The sequence below is a fragment of the Esox lucius genome, chromosome 7 (assembly GCF_011004845.1).
Source record: "Esox lucius isolate fEsoLuc1 chromosome 7, fEsoLuc1.pri, whole genome shotgun sequence".
Taxonomy (NCBI): Eukaryota; Metazoa; Chordata; class Actinopteri; order Esociformes; family Esocidae; genus Esox; species Esox lucius.
Genome location: NC_047575.1, coordinates 26,748,881 through 26,765,680, shown reverse-complemented (window position 1 = coordinate 26,765,680; position 16,800 = coordinate 26,748,881). Strand labels below are relative to the sequence as shown.

Here is a 16,800-nt window from a genome sequence, read left to right as displayed (position 1 = left end):
ATTATTAAAACTCCCAAAATGTTTAGATTAACAGATAAGGAAATTTAGCATGCTTATACTGAGCTATTATACATTTTGTTTAACTCCAGTTGCTTTGATAAAGTAACATGTTAATACATTCGCGTGCAGCTGCCTTAGCTTCTCTTTCAGTGATCCAGACTCGCCTTGTCTTCCTATTGTTAGAAAACTGATGACAGGTTTAAAACATACTTTTCCCTAAGGACTGCTCAGTCATTTCTTGTTGCTCTAAATTTGCTTGAACCAATCAACTCGCAGCCTTCAGTAAGCCGACGTTGCTAAGCTTGGAGTAACGCACGCTGCGCGCACACTCCGCCGGACGTCAGCAGGATGACGCTAATTCACGGCAGCGAGCGGCAGAAGAATGACACCGCCATATCAATCACTACACCAGTCGCCCTCAACAGTCCACTTCTCTCCCTCAGTACAAACCTTCACCAGAACCCCCTCCCTCCCGTGGTCCTCCACCCAAAGAGTGACAGTGGGACAGAATATAGACAGCGGTTTTGTGCTACAACAGACTGTCATAGGATTTGAGGGAAGGCTTCTGGCTTTGGTAAGGCAACAGTAGAATACTGAGGATGCTGAGTGTGATTGAAAGAGAGAGAGGGGCTGGAGAGAGAGCGAACTGGAGTTCAGATCATCACATTAAGCATCCACTATACATATAATTAGATGCAGAGTCACGGCCAAGGTTCTGAATACTCATGTCCACTGAATATTTCAGTTAACATTTTTCTATAAATTGGCACAGATAAAACAAAAAAAGCAAACAGTCATAAAGGCTTCGCTCTGTATGGAGTATTGTGAGTAGATTGAATGAAAAATGCTGTATTTAATCAATTATAAATTAACTGGATATAACACAAACAAAATGAGGAGAAAGTGAAGTGGTCTGAATACTTCCCGAGATGCACATCATCTAATAATAGATACCTAGAAATAATAATACACGCATTTTGTCACCACAAAATGTATGTATTGAATGAAAGCATAGAAACCATCTGGAATACAACTGAAGGAACAGGCAAACTTTCAAAATGGCTTCAATTTTGAAAGCCAGAGATTGCTAGTTTGTTGCCTTAAATCTTTCCTTGAAACTATTCATTGTTCAGAGTTTAGATCACATGGCCCTCCTTTTCACAAAGGCCTGAAAGAGCATAAACCCAGACATGTAGACCCTGAACACGCCACCCTTCCATATTTCTTTAGATGTATCTCTTAAATGTCCCCCATATAAAAGAAAACATGCAAAAAGACAAGACAGTTATAAAACAACACTCAGAGAGGCCATGGCACACTGGCTGAAAAGCAAAGTGAGAGGAACGTCTGAGGCTGGAGGGAGACGAGTCCCGAAAGCAATCAAAGCCAACACAACTTGCTAGGTAATCTGGGACCGTCAGTGTCTCCAGGGAACACAGCGTGTGTGTGTGTGTGGGGGGGGGGGTGGGGTGGGGGACAGAGAGTCTACCTGCAACACTACAGCCATCTGGTAGGAAGGGATGTAATTACCGTAAGAAGGAAAAACCATCCAACCTGTTTATGTCCTCTTCCCCGAGTAAGTGTTTTGGGAGGGGGGAGTACCTTCCGGGGGAGACGGGCATGGGGGGGAGACTGCACTTGTACTCCAGAGTGCCGTTGTTGCCCGCGGAAGATATATGATTTTCCATTGCTGGAGAGAAAGCTGGAGAGGAAAACAATCGTGGCCATCACTCATCAGACTCCAGCACATGGCCCCATACTGTCAGATAACAACTCCTCGTATCAATCAGCCAAACAATTAACCAAATCATTTACTTTGGAGGCCTGAACAATGTTAGGACATTGACAGATATCCTTTTAAAAACAAATCCGAAATACTTATAAACGTACAAGGGAGGAAGTTTAAGTCAGTGTACTGTATCAGTGTCATCGAAAATAATCCAGATTCTCATGATCTTCTAACTGCCGCTGTATCCAATCTCAGAGATAGTACTAAACAGCTGAATGAGCATGGCGCGTGAGAGCGATATTAAACACATTCATTTAGGAAGTGAAACGCCACTCGAACAGCACAAGTCATTACGCTGCTGCCCTCTTATCCACTATTGGGAAGACGCGCGTCTATTGCAGCGGTAGAAGGGTGAAGTCGCAACCGGACGCAGATCTTGGGTCAGTTATGGATCGTGCCACCCCCCAAGGCTAAGGTTGGGATTAGGCGAGGGGAAGCTGATCCGCGATCTGCGCCTTGGTGACACTTCACCCTGTAGCACAGGTGGGTAGAGGGGTAAACGTTGATAAACTCACAGTGTGTGATATCAGGTGGCCCATAGGGATCTGACAAGTAAACAGTGGTGGGCTTGCCCACCTTCAGGTAGACAACGTCCGAGGTGTTCTTCAGAATGGCCACGGCCTCCTCGTGGGACACCTCCTCCAGAGTGTAGTTGTTCACCTGCCGGGGGGAGGGGAGGAAAAGACACTTAAATCTCATCTTCTGCTTCTTTCACGACGGGCCGACAAGGTGCCACTTAGAGCTGCCAAGTGCAGCCAGCTGAACGGGGATTAGGACGGCCTGGGATCCACCCAACTGGAGGAAGATAACGACGTGATTTAGACTGCGGTTAAGTGATGCACTCTCCTGAAAACGGGTGCGCTGTTAAAACTGAATTCAGCCATGTCATGGGTACAGTATCACCGTGAAATGATCGTTCTGTGTAGCAACCTTCATAAGAGACCTATGAAACCTCCTTGATAAAGGATTTGTTTCGACAAAAGTCAAATTAAACAGATTGAATGTGACATAAATAGATAAATAAAGCTCCTTTGAGATGATGAATGACCGTGTAAAGAACACTGATTATAACGTTCCAGTAAGTTATCAGTCCACCTGTGGGCGTTTGGGACAGGGCAGGCCCAGTTCATCTTCAGTCACTCACCATAAGTAGCCTGTCTCCAACCTGCAGGCGCTGGTCTTTCTGTGCCGCTCCGCCATCTATAATCTTAGTGACATAGATGCTGTTGTCTCCTGGGATGTGCTGGTTTCCCACGCCTCCTGCGATGCTGAAGCCCAGCCCTGAGGAGGAGCAGACATGGCGTCACGCTTAAAAAAATGAGGGGTTGAGGCCTAGGGTGGTCTGGTGGTCTGAGTCGCAGCTGCTGGAACACAGAAATGCAGCTACATGGGTTTGGATATTGCCCACTGATTTCTTAACATGGCATATTCCCCACTGATCAGCACACTGTCTCAGTCTTGACTCTCTCACTATCCATCCACAACACCTCAAAAATAGGGAAAATACAAAATAAGTGTTCCTGGGAAACACTTAAATAGATGGCTTGGACCATCCTTCTGATCTATTCATAAAGATGAACCCGCAACAAACATTGCACTTGTTTTTAACAAGGACCACATCACATAGGTGAAAACACAAGCTGCTTACAGTATATATGTAGGGTACGCCGCTCAGACAACTGTAGCACTAGGATATAGACTTGAAGCTTAAAAAGACGGTTCAGCAACGCGAGCCTCGTGTTTTTGCTGCTTCACTGATGTCCTGTTTCTGTGGCCGGTGTAGCGTATTTCATGGTTTTCCAAATGTACTCTGCTCCTTCATTCATCTCCCACTCTGCTTCAAACTAGCACTGCTGAAATGTTGAAATATGAAAGGGCAACAGGATTCCAATTCCATTTCAAATGAAAGCCAACAGGCCAGAACACGGAGAAAGTAACCTGAACTTGTCAAATAAAAACACTGAAAAACACTTCTGTTGATGTGTGTTTTCCTATGGTGATGCATACAACCACAGTCCCCTGGTGGACCTTCCCCCAATCACAACTAATCCTCTGATCTAAGTAACGCTTCAAATTCCTGGGACAAAATAGTGAACAAACCAAAGGACACTAGATGTGTGTGGTTATCCGGTTATCTGTTAGAAAACAATCATTTATGCTAATCAACTTGCTGAGAGAAAGAGGGAAATAATAGGACAAAGAGACAGACAGAATGAGAGACAGGCAGAGAGACAGACAGGCAGAGAGACAGACAGAGACAGACAGAGAGGCTGACAGACAGGCAGACAGAGAGGCTGACAGACAGGCAGGCAGAGAGACAGACAGAGAGACAGACAGACAGGCTGACAGACAGCAAGACAGACAGGCAGGCAGAGAGACAGGCAGGCAGAGAGACAGACAGAGAGGCTGACAGACAGCGAGACAGACAGACAGCAACCTTTTGGCCCTTTGATGAGTTTGATCTCGATGACAGTCTCCAGCATGGGTCTCCTCCGGCGGACGTAGAGCCTGACGATGGAGCCGGCCACCTTCAGGGCCTCCACAGCCTTACTGTGGGACACCTCGGACACGTCGGTATCATTCACCCGCAGGATGCAGTCATTCACTCTGCAACAACAGGGGAGGAATGGACCATGAGCCTGGGAAACGGCCGTACACCAGCTCGTGCGTGTGCACGTGCGTGTTCGTGGCAGGAGGCCCCTGCTGCAGGGTGACCTTTAACCCCTTTAGAAGAGGCCCGAAACATCCATGCCCCACGTTCAAGGACAGAACTCCCCTGTGGCGCATTTTAAAGGGACCAGCTGGGACCTTATGCGCACACGCACACACACACACGTGCACATACATACACACACACATACACACACACACACACACAGACACGCATAAATATACATAGGCAAGCAGAGCAAGAAATTCGGCTTATTTCTAAATGTGTTTTTTGGTCCTCGGAATGATGCCCTGTGTTGTGCAGTGAGCTCTGTTAGTTTACAGCACACTCCTCGTCCACATCTGAAGTCTGATTAATATACAGATGAGCTCTGTTAGTTTACAGCACACTCCTCGTCCACATCTAAAGTCTGATTAATATACAGATGAGCTCTGTTAGTTTACAGCACACTCCTCGTCCACATCTAAAGTCTGATTAATATACAGATGAGCTCTGTTAGTTTACAGCACACTCCTCGTCCACATCTAAAGTCTGATTAATATACAGATGAGCTCTGTTAGTTTACAGCACACTCCTCGTCCACATCTAAAGTCTGATTAATATACAGATGAGCTCTGTTAGTTTACAGCACACTCCTCGTCCACATCTAAAGTCTGATTAATATACAGATGAGCTCTGTTAGTTTACAGCACACTCCTCGTCCACATCTAAAGTCTGATTAATATACAGATGAGCTCTGTTAGTTTACAGCACACTCCTCGTCCACATCTAAAGTCTGATTAATATACAGATGAGCTCTGTTAGTTTACAGCACACTCCTCGTCCACATCTGAAGTCTGATTAATATACAGATGAGCTCTGTTAGTTTACAGCACACTCCTCGTCCACATCTAAAGTCTGATTAATATACAGATGAGCTCTGTTAGTTTACAGCACACTCCTCGTCCACATCTAAAGTCTGATTAATATACAGATGAGCTCTGTTAGTTTACAGCACACTCCTCGTCCACATCTAAAGTCTGATTAATATACAGATGAGCTCTGTTAGTTTACAGCACACTCCTCGTCCACATCTAAAGTCTGATTAATATACAGATGAGCTCTGTTAGTTTACAGCACACTCCTCGTCCACATCTAAAGTCTGATTAATATACAGATGAGCTCTGTTAGTTTACAGCACACTCCTCGTCCACATCTAAAGTCTGATTAATATACAGATGAGCTCTGTTAGTTTACAGCACACTCCTCGTCCACATCTGAAGTCTGATTAATATACAGATGTTCAACTACTGAACAGCTGGGCTGTAACCATTAGGCACACCACAGCAAAACTGACTTCTGAACGAAAAATGTAATTGGACATGTCCAAAATATGCTAAGTACTAATACTTCAAACTGTGAACGGACCATACAAGAAATTATTTAGAACATCTTATTTAGAAAAATGCAAGTAATTTGAACATAATAGGAACATAATAGGATCACCCAGCTGTAAATCAAATGGTGAGAGGCTGAAGGCCTATGTGTCAAGCTTGCAGTATGTCACTAAAATGTAGAGAAGGGAATATTGATTATATTTGAACTATAAACCCTTCTCGCCCAAGGACTACTTTCACAGTGAAGAAACATCTTTCACCAATTTGTAACATCTTGAACTTCCTCTGTCAGCTGGATAAGTAAATTGTGCTTCAGGCATGCCTAAAACCTGCTGTTACTGTATGTGGAGTGCTCCCAGTGCAAAGCTTTTGACTACTGCCTCTTTACACTCAGTTACAACATCAGACAGCAACAACGTGCTTACAATAGGTCATGTTAATGTGCATTTCAAACCCAAGGACTGAATAAATGACCACAGGGAAAATAGTTCCTGACTAGAATATTTTAATAAAACCCACTGTGTGCCTTTGAGAAAGACAGAGTTTTATCACTGATGCATTAGTCTCTGTGAACACCTCAGAAACCAAGTCATTCATTACACGTCAGTGTGATTTAACCAAAAGCCTAGCAGAGCTCGCCAAAGTCACGCAAGTGGGAAACATAGAGAGCGTGTACTTGCCTCTAAAAAGGAACATTTCTCTTGATTTAGTTATTTGGCCGCCTCAAATTTTCATATGACAGTGAATGCAATTCAATGTTTTGGTCAAATGACCCTTTATCTTTGTAAGAGAAATAAGGTTATTTTTCACTAATTGTGGAATTCTTTGAAACCTCTTATGTTTACTGGTCAGTTTTGTTCAAATCTGGATAGAAATTTGCTCTGAAATGCCTGAAGTGGACAATGAAATATCTGAATAAATGAGTGGAATAACATAATGGATGGAGATGCATCCGTACATGTGTACTGCATTATACAAAAAAAGGCAATTCAAATCCTATCTGGCTCTGTGGCATGTACAAAAATGCTGAGCCGATCAAGTTGACCACCTTGAACACCAATGGTACACGTATGGGAGATGCTGGAACAGCGCGTGAAACCGCACTCTCCAACACCATCGTCAAAACACCAAATGAGGGGATATCATTTGGAGGAATGGTGCTCCATCCCTCCAGTAGACTTCCAGAGACTCATACAATCGATGCCAAGGGGCATTGAAGCTTGTCTGACAGCTTGTGGCCCAGCACCTTGCTGACACCCTTTATGTTGGTGTTTCATTAAAACAAATCCCAGACTATATAAACAACATGCAACATTCCAACTATTATTTCAATAGAATGCAGAATGAAAAAACTCCAACTTCCAAACCTTTTTCTGTAACAAATAGTCAAAGGACAGATCTTTGACTAAAATCTGAAACACTCTTTCATCCTAGTTGTTAGAGGATAGAGCCTTTATAACATGACACAATACACTTAAAGCCAATGACAGATGAGTCCCCCAAGCCATTCATTTAGAGAGAGTATGTTTTCAGTATTAAAGAGATCAATTCATAGCACTCACCTTAACCGGCCGTCCTCTGCTGCAGCGCCGCCAGGGATGATCTTGGTGATGAAGATCCCCGGGTCATCGCCGATATGGGGGTTATCTGTTCCTCCAGCAATGCTAAAGCCCAGCCCTGAGTTCCCCTGTAGAGCAGGAAGAGAAATGTAATATCACAATGACTTTGATGTAATATCACAATGATATTAACCTGTAAACTAGACTAATTGATACAGAGTACAATCTAAAATCATTTCGGTGTTTTGTCTGCATGGGTATGCTTAATTAAATGTAAAACCAATGCACACATTCTAAGTACAAGGAAACCAGACTCATAGTAGACTTCAAAATTCAGCTTTTCACGTTGTGCTTTGCTGAGACTATTTTCAAAATAATTCCACAATTTAGTGATTATAATTTAGGGCCATACTTTCACATTGCAGAATTTGTCATTCACATGCGTCCAACCTACTAGAAACAAGGGTCTGGAACCAAATCATTTCTCTAATCATTCTCATCAGAAACACATTTATTTCCCCCATTCTAATGTTCCTTCTAGGCAAGTTCTGAACAGGTCTCAAACCTACAAAAGCCAGATGAGATCCAGACTCAGTGCGGAGAAAGAAGGTTCATTTGGCTGGAGCAATGGGAATGGGCAGTCAGGCAAAACAGGGGCATCTCATAATAAAAAATCCACTGACCCTGCAGGCTGAGCCAACAGGCATGGGGAATAAAATGGCCGCTTATCTCCTTCAGAGTAAGCATCAGTCTCCAGAAATACAGACACAGCTCGTCCAGGCTGAGGAGAGATGGCCGTGACGATACAGCTAGCTCACTCAAGTGCACTGTTGATCGGAGCCCATTGGCTAGTTCGGGTGCACCGCAAGCGCAGGGCGTTCTTCAAGTGTCCTGTGGTGTGAAGCCGGAATAGCACAGACGTGGCTCCAGTCCAGCGTCCCTGCCTGCTCTTACCCCACAGAGGGTGAGTTGAGCGGCCTGTACCAAAGGCCCCCGCTTCACTGCTGGATGAATTATTACTTCTTTTGGCTGAACTGACCTTTTCCTATTCTAGTACATTGTTTCGGGTCACAAGGATCCTTTTTGAGCTGTCAAAATGTCATTCGCAGCAAAACTAAGCCTCTTACCACCGCTAAGCCTTGGCGATGTTAGCCCTGGATTTTCTCATGCAAATGCTATGTTCCAATTAAAGGCCGGGCCGCTCAAAACACCCACAGGCCCTGGGTGTTTGTTTCATTGAGCTTGTCTGGCTGACATCAATTAGCTTCGGCGGAAAATGGAAAATAAACTGGTTCCTGTAACACACTATGATGTTATTATAATTTAAACTTCAAATTGGTGCATTAGGCTGGAACGGCTTCCTTGAGGCCAGGGTGTCTTTCTCTAAGGTTTTTCATTTGAAACCATTAGTGACACATTTCAAAACATTTGAATCATATATAGCTGAGGTAGTTTGACTAACAGTGACTTCAGAAACACCTCCAGTTCCCTTATACACTGGCTTTCTCTAAACCTCTCTTGCCTGTCAACTTCATCTGTAGTTCAATTCCAGTGAGTCAACATCCACTTTGGGACTCTTAATATTAAGTTAACAGTTAATATTCAATTAGTTAATAGTCACTAATTAATAGTCAATAGTTATTAGACAGTACTTAATAGTCAATAGTTATTAGACAGTACTTAAAAGTCAATAGTCAACTCACCCGCTCTAATGTGATTTCTTCAAACTCATATTCAATTTCAGTCCCGTTGACCTGTTGGAAAACAAAAGATAAAAAATGTTAACATGCCATTACTTTGTTTCCATTACAGATGTGTGAGCGTAGTCTTAAAACTGTGCTCTCAAACATAAAGACATAACATCATACAACAATTAACATAAGAAATGATCACACACTTTTGTTTCATTTGTCATATGAACTGGATACACAGGGTATGGGCAATACAAAGAAATGCTTTCCATTTGCTGGTTCACAACCATAGTAAATATAATAAAAATAAGGACACATTACTTATAAAAGTTATTAACGCAGAGAAACATGAGGGTGCACACAATGCAGTAAGTGTAGCATTTACAGATGCTGCAGGTTTGTCTGTTGACATTGTGCAATAAATGCTACATTTAGTCTGTGCATTATAAGTAATTTAGCTGACGCCCTTATCCACAGCGACTCCCAGTAGTACTGAGCGCATACATTTCCAACCTTGTCCCCCATGGAAATTGAACCCACAACCTCTGGCATGTCTGTGTGTGTGTGTGTGTGTGTGGGTTCACGAGGACCCATCCAGCCCAGTGGATGAACATGGCTAGGGTGTGTGTGTGTATGTGTTCACCAGGACCCATTCAGCCAAGTAGATGAACATGGCTGGGGTGTGTGTGTGTATGTGTGTGTTCACTGGGACCCATCCAGCCCAGTGGATGAACATGGCTGGGGTGTGTGTGTGTATGTGTTCACCAGGACCCATCCAGCCCAGAAGATAAACATGGCTGGGGTGTGTGTGTGTATGTGTTCACCAGGACCCATCCAGCCCAGAGGATAAACATGGCTGGGGTGTGTGTGTGTGTGTGTGTGTGTATGTGTTCACCAGGACCCATCCAGCCCAGAGGATGAACATGGCTGGGGTGTGTGTGTGTGTGTGTGTATGTGTTCACCAGGACCCATCCAGCCCAGAGGATGAACATGGCTGGTTTCCTCTTTAGAACATGAAGCCATAACTGCTGGTCCCTCTTCTGGTTTATATAGTCAGCAGTCATCTCCTTTTGTTTTGCTGACATTGAGGTAGAGTATTCGGTCCGGACACACCTCCTACCTGTAGGGTGAAGTTGAGGTAGAATACGCTGTACTAGCACACCTCCCTGAGGGATGACGCTGAGGTAGAGTACACTAACCAGGCACCCCTCCTCCCTGTAGACAGACATTGAGGGAAAGTACGCTGTCCTGGCACACCTCCTCCTAGTAGAATGATGTTGAGGTAGAGTATGTTGTCCTGGCACACCTTCTCCCCATAGAATGATGTTGAGGTAGAGTATGTTGTCCTGGCACACCTCCTCCCTATAGACTGACACTGAGGGAAAGTACACTGTCCTGGCACACCTCCTCCCAGTAGGATGATGTTGAGGTAGAGTATGTTTTCCTGGCACACCTCCTCCCAGTAGGATGACGTTGAGGTAGAGTTCATTGTCCTGGCACATCTCCTCCCAGTATGATGACGTTGAGGTAGAGTATGTTGTCCTGGCACACCTCCTCCCTATAGACTGACACTGAGGGAAAGTACACTGTCCTGGAACACCTCCTCCCAGTAGGATGATGTTGAGGTAGAGTATGTTTTCCTGGCACATCTCCTCCCAGTTTGATGACGTTTAGGTAGAATATGTTGTCCTGGCATAACATCCTCCCTGTAGGCTGGTCATGCCTACAACCATGGTCCCACTGGTACTTGACATTTGATTGTAGTTGAAACATTTCTACACCCAGACTCATTTTAATCCTGTCTAGAAGAAAACATCCACAACCCCCCCACCCATTTCTCAGCAGTGGAAAAACATCAGTTTTAATTGCCTCCTAACTGCAGCTGATTTATTCTAGGACCTGAAAATCCATACCTGTTTAGCTGCTGCTCCTACCAGGCTCTCATTCCTTAAGCTCCAGTCTTTCCAGCCCTGCCCTTATTCAGGGCATTATCAAAGTCCCACCGAGACTCATATCCCATCCGGTCAACTGCAATGTACCAGAAATGTAACTGTGCTCTCAGAAGTGACGACACCTTGTCATTTGAGGGGAAGACAGGACATTGCCCAGGAGAATAACATGAAAAACAGCGATTAAACTGGATCGTGAAATTGTTTTGTTACATTGATGAAGTTGTGCTAACAACTGCAGCTATTGTACACTGTCTCCGTTGTGTAGGCGGTTTCTTCCACTGAAATTCAATTAACACGTGGTCACCACAATGTTCAAACAGTTACATCACGCATTGCGAACATTGCTACAAAGGTTCATAAATTAAATTTACTCAAATTTGGCCCTGTCATCCTTTATTATGTCTTCTATTTTGTACATGTTAATTGTTGAGACATACTGCGCCTGGTATTGACCGCACAGAGGGATTTTTAATTAGAGACCCTTAAAGGGGAAATCTGGGAGTTATAAGTAAGATTTCTCCATTTCAAATGAATGATACCCTGCTAGAAACTGTACATTAGAAAAAGCCTGTTTTATTATAGCCTTTTATGTTAAGTCAATTTTACTAATTTCATTGCATCAAACACTTTCTTTTACTTTCATGTATATCTCATAAAAAAAGGAAAGTAGCATGCAAATCACTTCAGTCACACTGGGTAAATAATTTAATTTGCTTGGCTCTGATATCATGCACAATTCTGCATGTGACATCAAGGTCCTGGGCAAAATGAAGAGGCTTGGAACTTTTAGCACAGAGAAAACTTTTAGTCTCTGTGAAGGTCAATACAGCACAGCTTGGAACACTGCTCATCATTCAGGATCCAAATAACCGGTTTTATAAACATTGCAATTTCAGGAATAATGTCTACCATAACCAGTTTAAAACCCTTTCCTGTCAGTTGGCTGGTACAGGCTACTGTTTATGAAAGACAACAATGCAACAGTAACTTTGAATAGTTTTCAGATACTAGTTGCTAATTTACAGTAAAGGACAACAAGCGGGCTAAGCAAAAACAACTTAAACTTTTTTGTAGGACTACAATTTTGTTTTCATTACATCTGTCTGCATTTTGGGAAAAGGGCCCATACAGCCTTTAAATTTTAATATACACCGGTTGTTAACAAAGCATGAGACAAACAACAGATAATTACTATAATATATATATATATATATATATATATATATATATAAAATAAAAATATATATACCAAAGTCCACAGCACTCAGTCCACTGGCTGTTTTTCTGCAAAACCACACCACAAAAGTCCTTTCTTATTTGGAGCCAAATGTACAGCTGCACATTTTGCAAATTGTGTTAATGATAACCACCCGCGTGCCTCATCTTGTCCCACTGACCGTAAGTAATCTGGGAGTAATCTGCTGTCTAAGATTCTTCAAGCAACAACGTGTAACTGCTGTTTGATATTTTGGGGGGGTTTCCAACAGTGTGAATAGACCCTTAGTTTTAGTCAGTAATGAAGGATATAAGTTAGTGTAATATTTGAACTGATTCTGCAGAAAAAGAAGAGTTGCTTTAACCTGGATGGAGTTGGCAAATTTAAGGGCACCTTTGTCATGTGGATTTCTCTACATTTGTTGTTCTATTAAATGTATTTATAATTGACCACATATGTTTGCCATCAATGTCCACGCAATACCCCATAATGACAAGTATTATTGGGTAAGACTCATTTTCAAGTATTCTTGGGTATGACTCTACCAGCTTTGCAAAGCAGGATTTGTGCAATTTCTCACATTCCTTATACTGTAGATCCTCAAGACCTGACAGATTGGATGGCTAGTGTCAGTTAACAGTGATCTTCCAGTTTCCATGCAGATGTTCAACAGGGTTCATGTCCGAGCTTCAGGTGAGGGCATTCTTGGTTGTGTGCTTGGATCAATGTCGTGCTGAAAGATGAGTCTTAGCTCCAGTCTGAGGTCCTGTGTGCTCTGGATCAGGTTCTCATCAATTACCTTGTTACATTTTGCGCTGTTCATCCCTTCCTGAAAACAGATCAGTCTCTCAGTCCCTACCACTGAGAAGTATCCCCATAGCATGAAGCTCCCAACACCATGCTTCACCATAGGGAAGCCTGGTACCCTGTTTTCACCAGAAGTATGCCTAATTGTTTGATTTTGGTCTCATCAAACCAGATAATCTTTTTTCTCATGCTCTTAAGAGTCCTTCAGATGTCATAAAGCTTTTTACTCAGGAGTTGCATCCGTCCAGCCACTCTACCATAAAGGCCTGCCTGATGAAGTGCTGCAGAAATAATTCTCCTTCTGACAGGTTCTCCCATCTCTGCAGAGAAACTCTACAGCTCTGTTAGAGTGGCCATTGGGTTCTTGTTCACCTCCCAAGGTCCTTCTTGCCTGAACTTCGTTTGGCCAGGCATGAGAACTTCCAACACTTTATCAATGTAGTTATTCCACAGATTTGTGCCTTGAAAATTTTGGACTTGGTATTTGCTCTGACATGCCAGGTGAAGAGGGTGACCTGATATATACAGGTGCTGGTCATTTAATTAGAATATCATCAAAAAGTTGATTTATTTCAGTAATTCCATTCAAAAAGTGAAACTTGTATAATGTATACATTCATTACACACAGAATTATATATTTCAAGTGTTTATTTCTTTTAATTATGATGATTATAAATGACAACTAATGAAAACCCCAAATTCAGTATCTCAGAAGATTTGAATATTGTGAAAAGGTTCAATATTGAAGACACCTGGTGCTACACTCTAATCAGCTAATTAACTCAAAACACCTGCAAAGGCCTTTAAATGGTCTCTCAGTCTAGTTCTGTAGGCTGCACAATTATGGGGAAGACTGCTGACTTGACAGCTGTCCAAAAGACGTCCATTGACAACTTGCACAAGGAGGGCAAGACACAAAAGGTCATTGCTAAAGAGGCTGGCTGTTCACAGAGCTCTGTGTCCAAGCACATTAATAGAGAGGTGAAGGGAAGGAAAAGATGTGGTAGAAAAAGTTTACAAGCAATAGGGATAACCGCACCCTGGAGAGGATTGTGAAACAAAACCCATTCAAAAATGTGGGGGAGATCTCACAAAGAGTGGACTGCAGCTGGAGTCAGTGCTTCAAGAACTATCACGTATAGACGTATGCAAGACATGGGTTTCAGCTGTCGCATTCCTTGTGTCAAGCCACTCTTGAACAAGACACAGCGTCAGAATCTTCTCGCCTGGGCTAAAGACAAAAAGGAATGGACTGCTGCTGAGTTATGTTCTCTGATGAAAGTACATTTTGCATTTCCTTTGGAAATCAAGGTCCCAGAGTCTGGAGGAAGAGAGGAGAGGCACATAATCCACGTTGCTTTAAGTCCAGTGTAAAGTTTCCACAGTCAGTGATGGTTTGGGGTGCCATGTCATCTGCTGGTGTTGGTCCACTGTGTTTTCTGAGGTCCAAGGTCAACACAGCCGTCTACCAGGAAGTTTTAGAGCACTTTATGCTTCCTGCTGATGACCAACTTTATGGAGATGCAGATTTCTACATTTTGACTACATTTATCTATCCATAAATGTAGTCTATAACCCAATCATATGCAAAAATGTGGAGAGGTCTGAATAGTTGCACTACATAAATACATCTCTCCCTTTCTTTCTCTGTATATACATACAATCGGATCATCTTAATATATCCATATATATATATATGGATATATTAAGGGTGAATTAAGTTAATCAGATGATATAAGTCAAATTGACCCTTCAAAGAAGCATGATCTGCAAGGGGAGAATATTTTTTCCAGGGCAACTAATCATTGTTGTGATAACCAGTTCCTTTCACCTCAGGGGAGTGGAGAGGATTCTGTGATGCCAGCTCTGTCTCTGATTACAGATACATTGCCAGCTAGAGAATGCAGGCCATGCAGCTTTGGAGGAAACTTCTGACGATACCATTGACCTCTTTGCAGTGACCATCCTTCAAACATAAACATAATAAAATGGGGTACGTTCTAAAGAGTATGGCCAGGACACAACCTCTGGACATTCTGGGGATGTCCTAAGGACTAGTCTTTGTGACTATTTTTAATGTTGACTATTCTAGATGTTGATGACTTATGGGTTTGTGAAATAATGGGGCTTCTTAGAAGTCCCACCCTAAGGGAAGTCAGCTCCATCTCAGCATACACACAAAATCTCTCATGTGTCTTGGCACCTTAATGGTGGAACAAACATCCACTGAAGCATGGACAGAATCTTCCTAAAATGTCTGAAACTTCACTTTATAAAATATCTTAAATAAGACATTTCAGTCTTATTCCCTTTACTGTCCCCCAAGAAGTGTACACTTATCTGCTAAATGACTCAAAAGTAAATGTTAAAGCGGCATTTCACTATAGCAAAACAATTAAATGTACTTATGACTATCATTAGCATTGATACATTTGTTTCATAAAAACACAAGGAGTTCTATGAAAGAAAGTGTTTTGTACTACCACATGTTAAAACTAGCCAGAGAAATGTAATCCAAACAGACAGACAAGCATGGTTAGGTTCCAGGGTTGTAATACATTTTCAGTTTTAAAGAAAGACATAAAAATAGTAGCTATATGTTGTACATAATATTTGCTAGCTACAGATCTCAATAGTTATTGTAGCTTCAAACCTGCAGTACCAAAAAGAAGCAGCACATCAATTCCCACTGCCCCTGTTTGTTTCTCAATAAGAAAAGTAAAAATCAAAATAATTAACTTATTTGTCATCATAGTTATTAACTGTCCAAATGTGATTAGTAAACCCATTCTTCAAACTTGAACATTCAGGGCTCATGCGGGCCAATTATGTGTGAAGCAAATCTCACAGCCCCATAAAATCTTTCAGCTATAACACACACCACCTAAGGTCCCCCCAAGGTGAAGTGCACCTTTAACTTTGTTAGAGATGGAGATGACATCACAACAATCAACGGCATTCAAAGGATGTATTTATCCAAAAAGATGGATTACTATGTTATACGTTTTTCTTACAACACTAAATTGCAAAAGAGGGCAGGAAATGAAAAGAACCATCCCACTACCATGATTCAAGTTCCCTTTAAAGAAAGTAAATTAGACCATGAATATTATGTAGATTAGTTGGTTCTAAAAATAACCTGATTATTTTTCCAATATTATATTTCCAATATTATTTTTCCAAGTGATGCATGGGCCAATGCATGTCTCTCGGACACCTCAAGAGGGCGAAAGGAGCGGGAAGAATCAGGACCATGGAGAGGGCACATCGGGAAAGGGCAGGGGTAGAGAACAAATGTTTGACTGTCTGTTTCGTTTGTTTCTCATCAAGACCGTTGAGTCCTGAGGGACACCGACGCTCCAAGAGACTCCCCACCTCAGCACGAGTTGTTCAGTTGTTCACTTTTCCCTTTGTTTGCGTTACTGGTTCTTTTCCCCTTAGTGTTGGTTGTGGTATTTTGTTCTCTCTGTGCACAATAAACACGGCCACCAGCCTCTACCTGTCCAGTGTCTCTGTCACCCACTGTCTCTGTGACCCTGCTCTGCCTGTTTCACTATGCTGCATTCTAAAATAATTGACAGCTTCTACAACTGACTTACAGCCAATAATTTAATGATGAATAATACTAACATGTCAAAATACTTATTTTCATGGGAAATCCATCTGGATTCTTCAATATTTTTTGTTTAACAAATGCTAAGAGCTAGGAGTCATAGCAGTGAAATAACAAAGGAATAA

The 16,800-nt window shown here is 42.4% G+C and overlaps 1 protein-coding gene across 16 annotated transcripts in view; it reads right to left on the bottom strand.

Moving 5' to 3' along the window:
* The window catches only part of dlg2 (discs, large homolog 2 (Drosophila)), a 262,715-nt gene that overhangs the window by 46,009 nt on the left and 199,906 nt on the right, over positions 1-16,800 (bottom strand). For 14 of the 16 annotated variants that reach the window (XR_002196977.2, XM_020048234.2, XM_020048218.3 and 11 more), the window contains 6 exons: positions 9,099-9,149; positions 7,399-7,523; positions 4,227-4,396; positions 2,934-3,070; positions 2,305-2,449; positions 1,531-1,702 (listed from right to left, as the gene is read on the bottom strand). Coding sequence is in view for 15 of the 16 variants with exons in the window: in XM_020048234.2 (XP_019903793.1) it covers positions 1,531-1,702; positions 2,305-2,449; positions 2,934-3,070; positions 4,227-4,396; positions 7,399-7,523; positions 9,099-9,149 (800 nt within the window). In the remaining variant the exon portion in view is untranslated. The remainder of the gene's footprint in view (positions 1-1,530; positions 1,703-2,304; positions 2,450-2,933; positions 3,071-4,226; positions 4,397-7,398; positions 7,524-9,098; positions 9,150-16,800) is intronic. The other 2 variants (XM_034293218.1, XM_034293219.1) reach the window with 1 other exon arrangement.